A 17,524-nucleotide genomic window follows, 5' to 3' on the forward strand; every position below is an offset into this window, starting at 1 on the left:
AACTTGTGTGACAGGTGAACTCAGTATCAACTTAAGTAGTGAATACTAAATAGACTTGAATGTATTGAAAACACAGTAACGTTGAAGAGGTGCATTCATCAAACAGAACAGTTGCTCCACAGATGATCCAGGTCTCTGTGGCCTCAGTCGAAGAGCTCGTCCATGAGGCTGGCTGAGTTGTGACGTGTTGACGGCTGCAAGCAAAAAACAGGATGAGTAAAACATAATGAATCATAATGAGTCTGTATCAGGTCCAAACATCACAAGTGTAATGTGTTTTCAATGGCATTCATTTATTTCTTAAGCTCTGTTAACCTGGTCTAACACTGTGGAACAGCAGGGTGTTTACAAGCTGCTAATTAAACTGATACCAGATGCTTTGACGATTTAAAGCAGACTGATAAAATTTAAATACACTTTGTACAATATATATTATAATTTGTTGTTAAACAGCCTGAACAATATGCACCAAGATGTTTTTTTTACCAGTGTGTATCCAGTTTCAAGGTCAGAGTCATAATTCTCTATCTCGTCCTCCTCTTCCTCTGCCTCTTCATCCTCAATCAGAGACAACCTGTGAATCGCACGCAGAACAGTTTTATCTAAGTTTCACTGGCTGATAGCAGCTATCACCACACCAGACAAATACATTTTATAAATATGAAAAAAACATTCTGGGATGATGCAGTTTGTATTCTGCCCTCTATTCAGTCTTACAGGGTGAGGTTGGAGTTCAGGTCTTGCTGATCCAAACTGGTCATGGTGGAGTGAAGCGGCCGTCGTTTGGAGGGCTTCACCTTTCTCATCTGGGGCCTGGAGAACAGCAGCAGGTGAATATTTTCAGCCATAAAGTAATAAAAGGTTAAAATGAACTTTATTTTAACAGAATGCAAAGTCAGCAGAGCCTTTCAATCAGAAATGTTTCTGCAGCTGCGACATGCACCCAGAGAAATGGTCCTTTTTCCTCAACCGGCCAAACGCTGCACAAACTGTTCATGTAGGACAGAACAGAGAGTGATGGGCTCCTGGATGATAGACAGAAAGTAATTGCCCCTCGGCAATTTCTGACACTCCACAGGTGACTGGCTGTAATCTCCCTCCTCTGAATTAGAGATGGCAGATACTGCAGATGAGTTGGAGCTCAACTTACCCTGAGGAGAACTCATCCTCAGAATCCAGCTCATTCAAGCCGCTGCTGATATCAGACACTGCTGTGGGTTTGCTGGAGGCCAATGGCCTGGGGGGCTGTCTCTGGACGGTGGAGGTGAGGGCCGGGGTGGGAAGGCTACTGTGGAGGCTGCTGCTTTCCAACCAGGACCCTCTGGTGGCGCTGGACACTGAACCTGGAGGACAGAACACACAATGACACATAATTAACTAGGCCATTTACTTCATTGTGTGGATGTTACAAACTCAAAACTAAACAATAGATAAGATACAGTGTCATGGATTAATAAAGTATCAAGAACTGACAATGAGCGATTCATGTCCCTAACAAAAGAAAACTGAAACACTGTTTTAGTAAGTGATTATTATTATTATAAGTCATAAAACAAGTAAAAATACCAGATATTCACTTGTTAAAACTTTTCAAACGGGAGGATTTAGTTTTTCTATTTTATATTATCGAACTCTTTCTCAGTTTGGACTGTTTGTTGAATATAAAAGGGAAATGTCCCGTTGGAGTTAGGAAAACTTCTGATTGCCATCTTATCTTTTCTTATCAGTTTCCTTGACAATTAAGGAAAAACATATCAAAAGACAAAACAGTAATTGGCTGAAGATTATAAATACTCCCTCTCAACATATCAGCATCAACTCAAACAACCATTTAGTTTGATGACCCTCACCTTTGACCTAGTTTTAAAATGGTCATCGAAGACAATTTCCCACATCATTCCCTGATAATTCATCACCTCTTCAGGTATTTCTGTTCATTATTACTATGCATCCTGACACTCCACACACCTTGAGCAGTGGTCCTCTTGCGCTTCGCCGCTGGAGTCTCATGTGAGGAGACCGCCGCCCCCCCCTCCTCCTGCTGCTCCCTGGGTCTGGAGGTGAAGCGCGTCTCCAAGGACTGCTGATACATTCTGACCGGCAGCCAGGAGATGGCAGCACTGGGACACTCTGATTTCAGCAACGCAGCCCTGGGAGGAGACGAGGCGGTGACAGAAGAGATGAGGACAAAGAAAAATACAAACCTAGATGTTTAATGGTTCAGTTTTTCAGGTTTCTGTAAATTATGGCGGATCAATTCTGATACAGTTAGATTATTAACACACACAGAAAAGCGTCATCTATCAAAACGAATTAGTTTTATCACAAAAAGCTTATTATAATTGTTTATTTAAAAGCTTTAGCCCACAGTTAAGAATATGAATGCTTTAATCCCATTCCTGCTCCTCTGATAATAAATTGCAGTATTGACTACATTTCTTCAACTCAGTGTATCTGTACACAGACCTGTGTGCTGTTATTGCAAAAGAAATACAGATTTTTTTAAGTATCTTAAATAAAGAAATAGACATCCCCCTGATAGAAAAATTATTTTTCTTAGCTGTGATTCTGGAATAAACTACTTCTCCTGAATAATAGCAGAGAAATCTGCTGTAACACTCGCAGCTGATTCTGCAAATCAACCTTCCACTAAAACAGTAAACATGTTCCTCACATCTGGGCTCGGTCCTGCTGCAGCAGCTTAAAACTGAACTCGCTGAGGATCTCCAGGAAGGCCACGTTCAGGAGCGGCTCCTCTCCTTCCTGCGGGTCCCGAAACGCAAAGCGTATTCCGTCCCTGAGAGTAAACCCAACACAAAGAAGAACTCAAAACCACATTTATAACAAAGACTGAGCAATTATAGTGTAAGACACTTGTGTTTAATTTAAAGCCTGTGGGGTGTGTGGCGATTCATAAAGATCCAAGTTGTCATCTTCAACATCTTTACATTCATAATTATTACTCTTATTGTTTTCATTATGACAGCTAGTCTGTCAGAGCTGAAACCCGATGGTACAAAACTGGCCTCTCTCCCCCTCCCCCCTATCTCTCTCTCTCTCTCTTCTCTCCCCTCTCCTCCCCATTTATCTCTAGTCACCCCAGTTAATGAGGGAGTTTTTTCTCTACACAGTAGCCAGAGCTGCTCTTTATGGGAACTGTTGAGTTTCCTATACCTTCTATGTAAAGTGCATTGAGATAATGTATACTATGATTTGGCACTATACAGTTAAAAATGAACCGAATTGAATCAAGTGGAAATGTCTGCTGGAGGAGGCCTGTGTGCGTTTGTCATTGACATGTGTTTCACTGACATGTGCAGGGCCACCAGTGGTTTGCGGACACGATGGAGATCGATGCCAAAGCTCATGGCGAGCCTCTTGCCCAAGTCTCTAATCTCATTGAGATCCCGCCTGCTGTGCTCCTCCGTAAGCATTTCTGAGAACAGCTGAATAAAGACAAACATGACTTTGTGTTATTTAAACAGTTCTATGGATATGCACGGACAGACACACATGTTTGGACAAGGAAATAAATCAGCTCCAAGCAATGCAAACACAGCTTTTGATTGGCTCGGTCAAGCAAATAACAGAACCTGGCCTCATGAAAAACTCAATGGAATATTATAGAAAATGTAAATAGATGACGGAGATTCTTTGGTCACCTGCTTAGCTCAATAAGTATGATAATCATATAGTAAATGTAAATTGTGAGGATGCACATGAACCTCTGGGGCAGTGACAATCTTAATAATACATTTTCAAATACTCACTCATGTGTACTTTAAGTTACTTGCTTTTACACATCCCAGACAGTCTATATATTGATATTATTCTGATTATTAGAAATGCATTAATACATGCGCACCTGCTGCAGGCTCAGACAGACAGTCTTGGCGCTCAGCACAGGATTGATGAGCTTGCTCCTACTCATCGTCTCTTTAATGATGTCACCAAAGTCTTTAAAGTACTGGAGGAAACAGCAAAAGAGAGATCAACAAAGAAACACAGAGTTCTGATCATTACTCTATTTATCCAACACCAATGGTTCAATATCGAACAATGTAAAAATAATTCCAGTCATCCGTGCGTCTTTCAGCCTCTGACTCATTCTTAGCACCTCGCTGGTTGTAAAACAGATCCTCTCACCCTCCTTCACATCCACTCCATTATTCATTTCTGTGTTTGACAAACTGTTTCCTAACCCATTTAATTTCTCCAAATAATGACAGTCAAACTCAACTATTAATGTAATATATTTCGGAAATCATTAATTTAATTATTTTGCCCACACTTGTGACACTTCCAGTTAATGAATAGGAGTGGGCTCATTATGTATATGCATTAAATATGAATATCTTTATGCAATTATTCTCCATCTCCACCTTGCTGTAGTGCTTGAACACGTCAGTGGCAGCAGAGAGGTCCAGGACCCCGTAGATGACCAGCTTACAGTAGCCCCCCAGCTGGTTCCGCTTCCTCTGGAGGAGGGCTATCTTCCTCTCCTCCTCCCCCTCGACTAGAGAGATGAAGAGAGCCATTCAGAGAAATGAGTGGAAAAGAGAAGACGGTGCACTATTAGACCAAGTCAACTTGAGAATTTTAAAAAGGAGATCAAGAGTCAAAACTTTCAGTCGTTAACTTGCAAACAATCTGAACATGGATTTGGCTGCTAGGGTACTTTGAGAAAAACAGATACGGCTCGATTCTCATCACACAGCATCAAAACTGTCTGCAGGCATACATGTTGGCCGACACACTGTTGAGTGCATTACCTTCCACAACCAATCTCAATCAATATGAAAAACAAACAGTGTAAATATCACATCCTCCAGTCCTACCGTTGAGCTCATGATCTTCAGCGTCGTTGAAGATGTAGTCCAGAAGGAAAGCAGCCATCTCAGAGCGCAGCAGGTCAGAGGGAAGGTGGACCAGGGACTGGAGGGCGGGTTCGGAGCGGACTGAACTCTTACTGTACAACATTAGCAAGTCACACAGCAGCTCGAATGCCTGTGGATAGACGTTCAGATTGTATGTGTAAAACTCTCATGCTTAAGGATCAACTGAGCAGATAATCAGTTCAGACCAGCTTAAAATCGGTAGGAGTGAATCAGATCCAAAATCTGCTCAATTATGTTCTCGTGTGGGACCATTAATACCTGTTCTCTGACCGCCGCCTGGTTCACTGACAGACACGTCTGACACACTTTGCAGAACGAACGCACCTCCCTCCTCAGACGTGCCAGTTCAGACTGGAACAGAGACGACAGAGGGACAAAGACAGTTAGAGAAATATCTAATTTTTATTAATGTGCACATTTTATACATGTAGGACAAGAATGAGATGCAACAAGCATTATAAATTCTAAATGTAGCTTTCTTAAGAACACATGAATGTTATCGAGCCATGTCGCCAGCGTCTATGGTTATGAGACAACAGAACAGAACTTATCACGAGAAGGAGATACGTGTGTGTGTCCGAATCCTGTTTAGGAAAACACACAAGTGGGTGGATGAGTAATAATGACACGCTTGTATGAAAGAGAATGGAAGTGATTGATATAGAGAACAAAGGGTTGGAAATGATTCAATAGAAGAATGAGATACAACAGATACATAAAGAGAAACTCTAAGAAAAAGTGTGAATGAGCAGGAAATAAATATTGAAGTAACAGATTGCTGTGTTAATTGCCTGCTGTCCACGCAGCTGGTGAACTGTTGAACAACACAGACGAGAAAAAGTCCACAAACACACAGGAAGGCCGCCAACATGGCCACCATGGGTCGGCTGGGATGTCTGACGCAGGTTGGCTTAGCACATGTAGGTAGGCTGATACTCGGTGGAGCCACTTGAGTGTGTGAAGGACTGGGACAAGGTCAAACTGCTTAAAAAAAACACTGAATGGAGGAAAATACTTGTATTCTCTTCCATGGCAGACGCATACCTCAGCTGGTTTGAAGTTGACTGCATTCACTTTAGCCCACATCAGGTGAAAGGCAGCACACTTCAGAGCCGACACCATGAGCTGAAATTATACAGACCCAAGTTAAAACTCAGCTGTCATGCAAACAAAAAAACGTGTCCACACGTAACTAAACAAGGTTTCTGCTCATCATAACAGATTAAAGTCTGTTTTAGGAGAAAAACATTCGGATCAAATGCATCAAACACATTTACTTAAGTTTTCATGGAGCAAAACTCCGGTGACCTTGATTAAGGTTAAGAACAATTGTGGTCAATCAACACAATCTACATAATACATTTTCAGCTCCATTATTCATATGGTGACAATCATATTCTTGTTTATCCTTGACAAATCTCAGGGCTGAATCAGCCGAGTTAAGTCTTTAATATCAGAGTTTATATCAAACCTCCTTGTCGAGCTCTCCAGACTCCAGCCTGCTCTTCAGTAGCTCAACACAGGGGTCAAACAGCTTCCAGCCTGTTGGGTCTTTGGCGCTGGACAACAAGAACAGACAAGACTGCTAAATATAAAATAATAGAGTTTCTTCAATGTGATATAAAAATGCACACTTACCCACACAAGGCAGCAATCCTCTTCAAGGCAGTGGCGGCACTGTACATGTCATTGTCATCTGCAGATCCCTGAGTACATAAACAGACTCACTCTTGAGAACGGATGCTTTATATTTGATTCATTTATTTTATGAGATAAACATGTTAAAGAAAAACAAGTACTTTCATAAGACTACATGCTTCTATTAAACTATCCTGACAGTTGAGAAATTAGATTTTTCTACGGATTCAAGCAATTTATATATATTTTTGCCTTGTTGTTAAGGTCTCTAAAACAGTCCTGTTTCCTTAAATTCATTTAAAACTGTTAACTTAATGCGTCTATGGACAAGTCACCTCATTGATAGGGAGACATTTAAATGAGCAACGTCCCAGAATGAACCGTTCATATTGCAAATGCATGATGGAAGCTTGGAATACAGATGTCATCTCTGTACGAGCATGTGCTCATGCATTTTTAATACATGCCATCTTTTCCGGTCTGAGAACCTCACTGACACGCTCACCCACCTGCAGCAGGTCACTTAAGTACATGTTGAAGCACTCGGTGAGGCCGTCCATCAGCTGGCTGAATGCCAGGTGGGCACGGGAGGAGAATGTGTACGTGTCGGAGCAGAGAGCGCAGACCAGGTGGGTGCAAGCCTCCAGAACGGTGGCATCTGTGTGCTTCGTCACGATGCCACACACCTGGGACAGCAGCAGGTCCAGATGCTGAGAGAAAGAGGGGAGAGCAAAAAAAAGGAAGATGGAGGAAAAATAAGAAACAAAAAAGTAGAATATGAATATGAATCACAACAATTTCGATTGCTAATTAAACAGCCAGCAGTCACTGTTATGACTCCATTGTAATAATTGTTGAAGACAATACATTGTAATATTTCTTTAATATTGTCGGAATAATCCCTTTAGAATCGGACCTGCTCATATTTGTAAAGGTGAAGCTGGTGGATGAGTGTAAGTAGGGGCACACTTTGTGTTCCATTGACACTGGACACTGCTGTTCCACCTCATGGCTGTTATGCCACTTGCTCACTGATATTGCATCTAAATGTATTTACAACAGAATATAGTGTGTATTGACTGTATCCTATTTATGCCCCTGCTGGTTGTACATGTCTGCTGACTGAGGCAATCTGCCACAGGTGAGCTCATTAGCCATATACTTCAAAATAAAGGGTGTGTAGAGGAGTATGAAAAGAAGACTGTGAAAAGGAGGTAATGCTTCCTGATGCTGATTCACATTCCCAGTCCTCCTACCCTCTCCAGCCACTGAGCACTGTTGTACATCTCCAGGTTGAAGTAGAGTGGAGCTTTGAGGAGGCGGCTCACTTTCCCGGCATCGGCAGAGAACTGCAGGTCAGTGAGGGCCGAGGGAGAATGAGAACGAGCTCTGTATTACTACAAAAAGTGTAAGTACATACCTCAGATTGTAGTTGTGATTTTCCTTCTCAAAGTAATATGAAGTACTAAGGTGACTTCAAATAACTGTTAAGCACCATCAACTCATTGTTTAAGTGCTGAATATAATGGATTGAAATACGTTTAACATCAGCTACTTCAAGTGAACTTTGATTGTCACCTTAGTCAGTAGCTGCGGCAGTAAAGGGATGAAGTGTGTGGTGATGCGTCTCCTGTCTTGCTTCTGGATCTTCTTATCCTTCATACTCTGGTGCTATTCACATTTACATTCAATGAAGAGTAAAGGAAGAGCAGTTAATACAAGAGACATCGGAGGTTGTAAGTGTTCACACTTGATTTCTCATGTGAAAGTAACAGGACCAAAGACATGATATTGCTAAATTCTGAAATATTTAAGGGTATTTATGTGCATCTGTCCTTTATTTTCTTCTGAATTGTCTTTATTTTCCGGAACTATGCTAGTTGTTCAACTCTGAAAGAGCTTGATATATAAACACACTATTCGATTTTTGGGTGCATATACATGTATGGGAATACTTGGTTAGTAAATCCGTGTGAGACGGTTCATGTAAATGATCATAAACTGTATCAAAGTAATGGTCTTTCAAACAACATTTTGTCTTGAAAGAAAAAGGTCAGATTAAGTCATATTTTTAACAGCTAACGATCTTAAATTTGATCTCGATCGATTAACTGGAATAATGAAGGATCAATTTGTATATATTAAAGGATATTATATAAAATATATTCATATTTACTCTAGAATCCAGACAGATGCAGCGTGTCTTGTCTCTTCCTTTTGACTGTCACAAAGTTTCTGCTTTAAATCTATGACTTTTAAGAAAGTGCAAATAGTATAAACAAAGAATGACATTTCTCTCGCCCCCAAGGTTCCACTGATCCATGAATCATACGACTGCAGAGCGTTCAGCATGTGTTTGTGTCTGTGTCAGCACCTTCTTGCCCTGAGCTCTCCCCACAGGTGAGGTTGACTGTGCCGCCTGTCTGACAGCACACATCATGAGCTCTAGGAGAGCCCCCTCCTCCTTATCTGTGAGACCTGACAATAAAGAGGCAGGAGAACAATTGAGTGGGTTTTATTTGAGACAACGAAAAGCAGGAGCAGAGAAGCAGCAGAAGTCAGAAAAGGGAGCAGACTTGACGTTTATTATTTTATGAACACGTTGTATTACAGTGAGTACCACTCAGATACGGCTTATTGTGTGTACAAAGACTAATTTCTTTCCTCTCACCAGCCTCCTTCAGCAGGAACGTTGTCATCGACTCCCAGTCTCTCAGCTCAGAACCTGCCACAGCCCACAGACTGTCCACCAGGTACGCCCCATGTTCATGAAACTGTCAAGAGCGAATAAGTTACTTTACTTTAGATGTAAAGCACCAGTCTGATACTGAACCTATGACACAAAAGATTCAATACAGTTGAAACCCTATAACAGTGTTCCTTCAAATCGTGCCCTTGAAAAAACTATAAATGGCATCTGTATTCATTCTAACATGATTCTATTTAGCTTCTGGAAAATGTAAGAGAATGGAAAAATTTGCAAGTAGATGATCTATATACACATTTTAATCACAGTGTCAAATTATTCTACATAAAAACAGAGCAAGAGGCGAATTGAGAAAGAGAAGGAGGTGCAGACAGGCTACCTCACTCTGGGTGTAGAAGGAGATCAGGATTTGTAAGAAGGCTGCCTTGTCACGTCTTTCATTCTCCTGTTTGTCACTGGAAATCAAACCTTTCAGTCTGACACACATACACACACACAAACACACTTATCACGTATGCAAAAACAAATAAATGTGTTATAATTGAGGAGATAGACCAGGTTTGAAAAAATGGACGACAAGCCTAATGGATAATTATTCTCAATTAGAAGAGGAAATTATAAAAAACGTTTACACACAATTAACAGAACTTGTTAATATTCATCCATGCTCGGTCATTATGATGCCTTATGTTTAATCAACCTCAATATCATGGCAAGCTTTTAAATCCTTGTTCTCGGTTTTGACGACATTATCACACAACAGAAATGAAAAATTGTTGAATTTGGGATAAGTCACACACACACACAAAGCTGCTCATTAGTCTGTAAAGGAAGGATGAAAGTGTACTTGTTGTAGAGGAAGGCTCCGGCTGCAGACGCCAGGCCTCGGTGTGAAGCATAAACAAGGGGATAGATGTGGCCACACTCCTCCTCTCTCAGGCCCTCTTCTGTCCTCCTGCATGGTGAACACATACAGACAGGCACAGGTCAAGGTAGTGGACGCTACATTAGACATACAAGGTTTTTACTTAATCTTTTCAAGTGATCCATGGTGAAATATGTTTTTCAGGCAAACAACATAAGTATTTTTCATAGGATTAAACAGACCTTTAATAACCAGCAGTTAAAGTTTATGAACCTATTCACCACTTTCCTGTTAATTAACCCCTAAAAACGTTTAACTGATGTGACTTGAGTCTATTGTTCAAGATGTTTGCCGACGCGAGAGATCACGACTCATTTTGTGAATCACGACAGAGTGCTATCACAGCTATGAGTCACCCTTTCATTTCTATTGTTGAGAAGTTAAGACTTGGAATCACTTTCAGTCAGCGAGGATATATTTGTGCTGTTTTATTATTTTCACATTGAATTTTGTTTGGCTGTGTGAGCATAGATTCCTGATAATAATAACAATCCTGAAGAGTTTCTCATTCAGGGATTTGACGCAAAAGCCTCAGAGCTGTAAACCAACACTGCGGATATGAGCTAATATGGTACAGAGCAAACGAAGCTCGAAAGGCCTTTGTACCAGTAAAATATAGAATACTTGGCAGGTTCAGGTCAGCTACAATGAAATGCCTGCAGTGTACGTTGCAGATAGTGTCACTGAGAAACCACCAGAGACAGAGAAACCCCTCACTGATGGATCAGCAGCAACAGATTGACCACATCCACTGCCACGTCCGAGTCCTTGTCCAGAGCCATGCTGAGCATCCTCTCCTAAACACACACGCACACGCACACACACAAGACACATGCATGATCATGGAGGCAGACAAACAGGCATAAATAAGAAAAGAGCAGACATGCATAAATTTACCCAGACTCACAGACATATATGCACACACACAAACCCGTTGATTAGCCGCTAAGCTGTGGCATGAAAAACATTTATCTGCTGCAGCACACACGGCTTAGCAGGGTTTTTTTTTTTTTCTGTGTTTGACAACAGCTTATTAACCATCAGTAACTGGCAGCAATTAACACACCCAGCCACCCACCAGGACAAAGGAAGATATCCCAAGCAACAAAAAAGTCAGGCAGGCAACAAAATAGAAACAATACAATGAATTGAAACAATAGATGAAAGAGAGATTCTGCAGCAGAGAGACAGACAGACAGAACTGGGGAAAAGCAGAAATAAAAGAGGAATTACATGAGGTTTGATTCCAATCCAGAGGGATGCCTTACTTTAAATCTGCTGGTAAAAAGCTCCAGGCGGCCAATGAATTCCTTCTCCTTGTACAGACCCTGCAGGGCCCGCACACACTGCAGACGCACTGGACTTTGCTAAGGGAATGAAGAACAGTATTGTAATACACTTTCTCTAACCTGCGTACAGACTAATTCCCAAGTCTGTTCATAGTGAAGATGCATCTTTGTGCAAGTGTATGTGATCTTTCTTGCTTCTGTCTGCAGATATTCTTACAACTGTGTTTGGTACAACAGGCTGTCGAAGCCTGAAACTGAAAATAAAAAAATAAGTGGTTCAATCTGAATTGGCGAGCTCCCTGTGCTCTGGAGTCCTCGTCACTGGTCTGGAGAAAGCTGCAGACAGACTGGTGCTACCTCTGTGATAAATGGTGTTGTCAGCCATGGCCAGAACAGCTAAATAAATGAATGACAGTTACATTTAACACTCTACTTTCTAATGTATTTTCAACTGTCTAGTCCTTTGTGTTTTCAACCTTATCATGCAGGGTCCAGCCCACGTATTTGAGACATCCATCATTCAGGAAGTCTTCAGGATCTATTTTTATCCACATGCCCAAGTCCTCAATGCACAACACCCGTATGTCCGTCAGCCGGTCCCGGTACCGATGCACAAACACACCCCGGAAGGTAGCGTTCATCATGGAGGAGAGCTCCTCTCTTTTCTCCTGCAGCTGGGGCACATAAGTATGAAACTAATGCATACAGACAAATCTGTCAAATATACATTTAATTTTGAGAAATTAAAAAGAAACCAGTCCTCTGCATTGTTCTTTGAATCATTTCCCATTAAAGCAAACCAAAAAAACAACTCTCACAGGTTAGATGTCACTTCCCCGCTTTAATGTTGTGACGTGCATGTTTATGAAGAAATGGCTGCAGTCATGCTAATGTGTTTGTGTGGTGTGTGTATGTGTCACCTCACTGAGGGTGGCCTCCAGCTCCTCCAGTCTGTCAGAAGCTCTGTCTTCCGAACTCTTGCTGTTCTCCATGTTGTGTTGCCGCTGGGTGGTCTGCAGCTGAACAGACACTATCACAGCTACTTCCACCAGCCCGGTCATCAGCTTCATTGCTCAATACAAAATAGAGTTTGACAAGGTCAATTGAGATAATATAGCCACATAACACACCCACTTACTGTGTCCAAAAAAAAAAACTAAATTCATCTTTAAGAAGACAAACATAATCTCTGCCTCTTTTAAATGACAGTTTTCACTAATGTTCATTCAGGTTTTCAACAGATTTTTTATTTTGATGAAAAATTATGTTGCACAGGTTCAGGCACAAAATGCGCCAAAGAGAACTTAATTTGAGTGATGTCTAATAGTTACTTTAATTGCGCCCTTCGAGACTAAAGACTTAATTGCTAATGATTTCTACAGTTCTACTCACATTATAAATAAGCTGTTGAATTTCATTTTTGTCATTGGTTGTAAGAAAAGAAGAAATGACAACCTTAAGCAGCGTGTGCCAAAGAAAACAAAGAGACACAACAAAGGAAAGCTGTACATGACGAGTACGTACTGAAAAAAAAACAAAGGAACCTGTCTCATGGCTAATACGGATGTCAGCTGAATGGAGAAAATAATTCTGTCTCCCAGAAAAGAGGAAAGAAAGAAAAACCTCTGGTATCCCAGACATGGAGTGCAGGTTTCCTCAATTATCAAAAGCAAGTGACATTACTGATTATCTACAAAAAGGAACGCCGCCTTTAATCTACTAGGACAACACCTCAATGCTATAAGCAAAACTTCCTTGTGAAAATGTACTTTCTTTCACCTGTACTGTACCAATGTGCTTACCAAGCAGGGTGCTGGTGTGTCTGAAGGCTCGGACCTGGGAGTCAGACAAGCCCGTGAGCAGAGCCAACAAGGAGGGGAAGAGGTATTCATCATAAATGAGGCTATTTCGACAGGAGCGAACCAGAACCGCAGCAAACTCGCACAGGCCGGCTTTGAAACACTTCAGCGTGGGGCCGGGAGTGCACAGAGGATAGTTCACTGAATCCTGCAGGAGGAAGACAGCAAACAAAAGAAACAGGAAGCGTCTCAGACTAAGCTTCATATTTTTAGGTAGAAACCACTGGTTTGCTAATAACAATTGTGTCAGTGGCAAAACAGAGTGATTAACTCATTAATAAGTCCATTTATCAGCATTAGATCTTAATTAGTGTGCTCCATCACGCTGTGCTGCATCCTCCCAATCAGAATGTCCTGGGATATTGAGGTAATTTGACTTGCTCAGTTAATTCCAGCAGGATTATTCGCAGTGAGAAGGGATAACAAAGACTCTGAGACTTCCAACTTGATCTTTAAAGATACAACTTAACTCTTAGGGTTTACTTTGACAAATATAAACTAATTCTAAACTTGTGCTTTTCTTTTCTCACCTCATTGAACTCTTTAGTTAGAGAACTGATGATCTCAGCATTCTGCATGCTGTCAAGCATCTCTCTACTAACCACACCTGGACAAAACGATGAAAGGTTAACACACTGTGAAATCCAAAGGATTTATACATAAGCGTGCTCGTACAATAATGTTTGTTCTTCTACTTGTAATAACACGGTTTGATTTTATTCACATTTTAATTCCACTCAGACAAAATATTGATATACTGTGTTGTCAATAGACAGAGAAGTAGCATAGCAACTCAACACTGAATCGTTAGCATACCGGAAGATCAATAGTTGACTGCTGATCATTGCCTGACTTGTAATTGGAAAGCTAATCTGTTGAACTCTGACCCGCACCCCCCACTTCCCAGCTACTGGCTTCCCTCTTGACCTCTGACCTTTGCATCCACAGGACCGAACAATGAAGTTGATGAGCACCAGCAGCCCCACCTCTCGGCTTCGCTTGTAGCTGTCCAGCCATTCGTCCACCACCGTCTTAAGATTGACAGGGAGACAACAGACAATGACAACACTTCGCTCAGATCCAGCAGCAGATGGCTATAATACCAAAATGTCATTTGAATAATATTATGGAGTTCAGAAATAACATTTCTATCATTAGTCTTTTATATTTTATTTTTTTAACGTGTGTATTTGTGTATTCCCCATCTCAATCTTGCCCATATATTTTCTGGCCCCCCAGTTTAATCACCTACGCTTTTGCATAATCACTTTGTCAACCGTAGCTCCATTATAAATACAAAGACTCCTTCAGAGCATCTGTTGTGTATGAAATAATGGTGTAGATTAGAAATGCAGTAAATGCAATATAAAAGAAGTACCGAGTGAAATATAGTAAAAAAACATTAAACATTTGTGAAGCAGTTTCAATTTGCTGGATGTGCTCTATGAGAATGGGTCTTGAGCCAAAATCCCAACCTGCATGTGATGCTGCTCTACACTGATCACCACACTTTGTCTTTCTTTTGTAGTATGGGATATTTCTAATCTTTACCCAGAAGAGACCGGGGCACAGGACAACAATAGTTGGGATGGACGCGTGCCGTCAATCATTGACTACTCTACCCAATGGGAGGACTCCTTCCTCTTTGCGTATCAAAGGCAAATTCTACGGGGTCACATCAGTCAGCCATTGACAGCACATGATAATCTCTCTCACCGGCAGCTCTACAGAGGCTTGTGTCTCTTTTCACTACAACTATCTCCTTCCTTTGATGCATTTATCCATACAAACCATTTCCCCTTCCCTTCATGTCCAGCTAAGGGCTTGCTCACCACCATAGCACTCTTTCCTGAGCAGACTGCATCGTATATGTCCTCTGCTCCGATGCACGGGTTTCTCTCATTCACTCCTCTTGCACGTCTGGGAGAGACCTGCCTGGATGACCCATGGGAGTTCTGCTGCTGCTGCAGGGAGGGGTCCACAGGAGCGGGGATGGGGCTATTATGGGGGCTGGACGTCACCCTCAATGTAGATTTACGCCTTGGTCTCTTGGGTGGCTTGAGATGAAAGAGAGATGGAGGGGCAGCTCAGCATGAGATTTAGAGTGAAATGATGCAGTCAACTGAATTGGTGGTAAATAAAGCATGATATGGTGTAGGCTTCAAACATTGACCTCAGTGTTGCATGATGTCAGTTAAGCCTTGTTTGCAAGAACTGAGAGATGGTAGACAAAATATGAGACTACTCTGGTCTACTTCCTGGCGATTAATCTAAAGATGACGTGTGGGTAAAATCCGGAGAACTGGCTACAGAGTTTACCCACACTTTGCCTTTCACACACGCACAACACAGCGAGAAATTCTCTGCACAGACGCGTTCACAACAGCAACAAATCCTGCACATTATTCAGGCAAGAGGTGGAGCAGCCGGGTGCAGCAGGCAGGCCAGACGGAGAAAGTGCGCAAAAACCGCGGGGCCTCTCACTCAGACATTTGCGTTCACACATGCAGGTCCTCCGCAGGAGATATGGAGTATCTGCTGAGTTCAGTGCATGTTTGAGAGCATCTTAAATGAGAACCTTTTAAATAAGCATTTAATATTCTGATGGCGATTAAAAACACTTATAAAAATACTTCACCTGAGGTCCAGGCACTGCAGGTTTTCTCCTTTTGGTGGTTTTTATTGTTGCCTCATAATCACTGTCAGAGGCTGTATAATCCTCCAGCTCATCAAGACTAACAGACAAGGAAAAAGACTGAATCAAGACAAATCCCAGAATCAACTAATCTGAATTTTACTGAGACTAACAAGATTGTTTTACTTAAGTCTTAGTTGTACATTTGACCAATTAGGCATCTACATGACTGCTCCTCCGAAAATGTGATTGTACTTGTGCAGTCTGTGACAATAAAGATCTCTTGCCGTTTGTCTCAATAAGATAGTTTTATGATCCTATTGTAATAGTAACTTGGGTATTAATTCTGAACACCCCTAGTTACACCTGCTACAGACACAAACATGCTGCCAAGTCTGTATCGATATATGTAAACTGCTTAAATTGACTGAGATGAGATATTCAGGCTTTGTCTATTAAACAAAACTCCTGTTGAATCTTAAGAGTATAAAACATTTAAACGTTTGGTTCATTAATCCACAGTTTTTAAATCTGTCTCAAGACAACAAGCTTAGCTTAGTTTGGCTAACATTACCTGTCCCACATTGAATCTCCAGCATCCATTGCTGGTGACACACGTTCTAGGTATTAGGAGAAGACTCTGACCTGCTGGTTAGCCGGTGTTTGCTAGCACTGCTACAGACAGAGAGACGGTACAGAGGGTTAGCTAAACTCAATGTTAGCAAAACTCAATGTTAGCCTCTACACCACCGCAAGCTAGCCCCTGAGCTAAAGGCTAGCATTAGCTTGTTTCAAACACAGTTTACAGTATTTAAAACAGAGTGCAGCATCTTCCACGAACAAATTAAATTAGTAACAACTTACAGAAAAGTGGACGTGTGATTATTACCGAAGATCAATAATGAATCACTACTTTTTCTCTTGAGTTTCTTGGTTTATGTGGATTTTCATCGTCCGGTCAGACACGAGAGCGCGCAAAGGTTAGCTCCGTGAATCTCTGAATGCTGATTGGCCCGCGCCTCCCCAGCTCAGAAGGTGACTGGTCATTTCAGAGAGGTCAAATGATTGTTATTGGTTATTCCACAGTACACTGATTGGATCTCATAAAGCTGCTGCTGGACATGAGCCTATAGGAGAGAAATACTTAATTTACCTGAACATTGATCCATACGTTTCCTCTATAAATGCACTTGTTTACAGTTATATATAGTTTTGTAACCTGTTTAAGCTTTTAAGTCTGTGTATATAAGTTTATTTTATTCATCGACCAAACAAAACAATTTAAATGAAAACACAAAATCTCAAATCATGAACAAAAGGCGCAGCAAGAAGAATAATCTTACATATTCTGCCCCTCTTTAATTTTCTAGTTTGTGTGTGTGTGTGTGTGTGTGTGTGTGTGTGTGTGTGTGTGTGTGTGTGTGACCCTGAGGTGTGTGTCTCAGCTGCTGCCCGCCCCCACCACCACTACAGACTCCTCACCCTTCTCTCCCCTGTTGGTCCATTGTTCTGTGTTTGATGGGTTATTATGACCACAGTCAAACCAGCAGAGGTGAAAAACAGTCATTCTGGT

The 17,524-nt window shown here is 41.4% G+C and overlaps 1 protein-coding gene across 1 annotated transcript; it reads right to left on the minus strand.

Annotated features, from left to right (window-relative positions):
- Window positions 1–143: 143 nt before the first annotated feature.
- LOC128445626 (cohesin subunit SA-1) lies at window positions 144–16,336 on the minus strand. The gene is made up of 31 exons (XM_053428373.1): window positions 16,316–16,336; window positions 15,955–16,071; window positions 15,149–15,373; window positions 14,251–14,347; window positions 13,847–13,923; window positions 13,260–13,464; window positions 12,378–12,529; window positions 11,934–12,131; window positions 11,437–11,535; window positions 10,886–10,965; window positions 10,091–10,198; window positions 9,623–9,719; window positions 9,208–9,310; window positions 8,911–9,014; window positions 8,115–8,207; window positions 7,793–7,885; window positions 7,046–7,246; window positions 6,537–6,604; window positions 6,370–6,457; window positions 5,943–6,023; window positions 5,157–5,249; window positions 4,839–5,007; window positions 4,383–4,516; window positions 3,866–3,967; window positions 3,313–3,446; window positions 2,675–2,797; window positions 1,969–2,150; window positions 1,151–1,343; window positions 718–813; window positions 487–574; window positions 144–194 (listed from the first exon to the last, which is right to left on the minus strand). Exons 1-31 carry the CDS (start codon window positions 16,334–16,336, stop codon window positions 144–146), a joined length of 3,672 nt encoding a protein of 1,223 aa, XP_053284348.1.
- Between the last annotated feature and the right edge of the window lie 1,188 nt (window positions 16,337–17,524).

This window comes from Pleuronectes platessa, chromosome 8 (genome assembly GCF_947347685.1).
Source record: "Pleuronectes platessa chromosome 8, fPlePla1.1, whole genome shotgun sequence".
In the NCBI taxonomy this organism is placed as follows: domain Eukaryota; kingdom Metazoa; phylum Chordata; class Actinopteri; order Pleuronectiformes; family Pleuronectidae; genus Pleuronectes; species Pleuronectes platessa.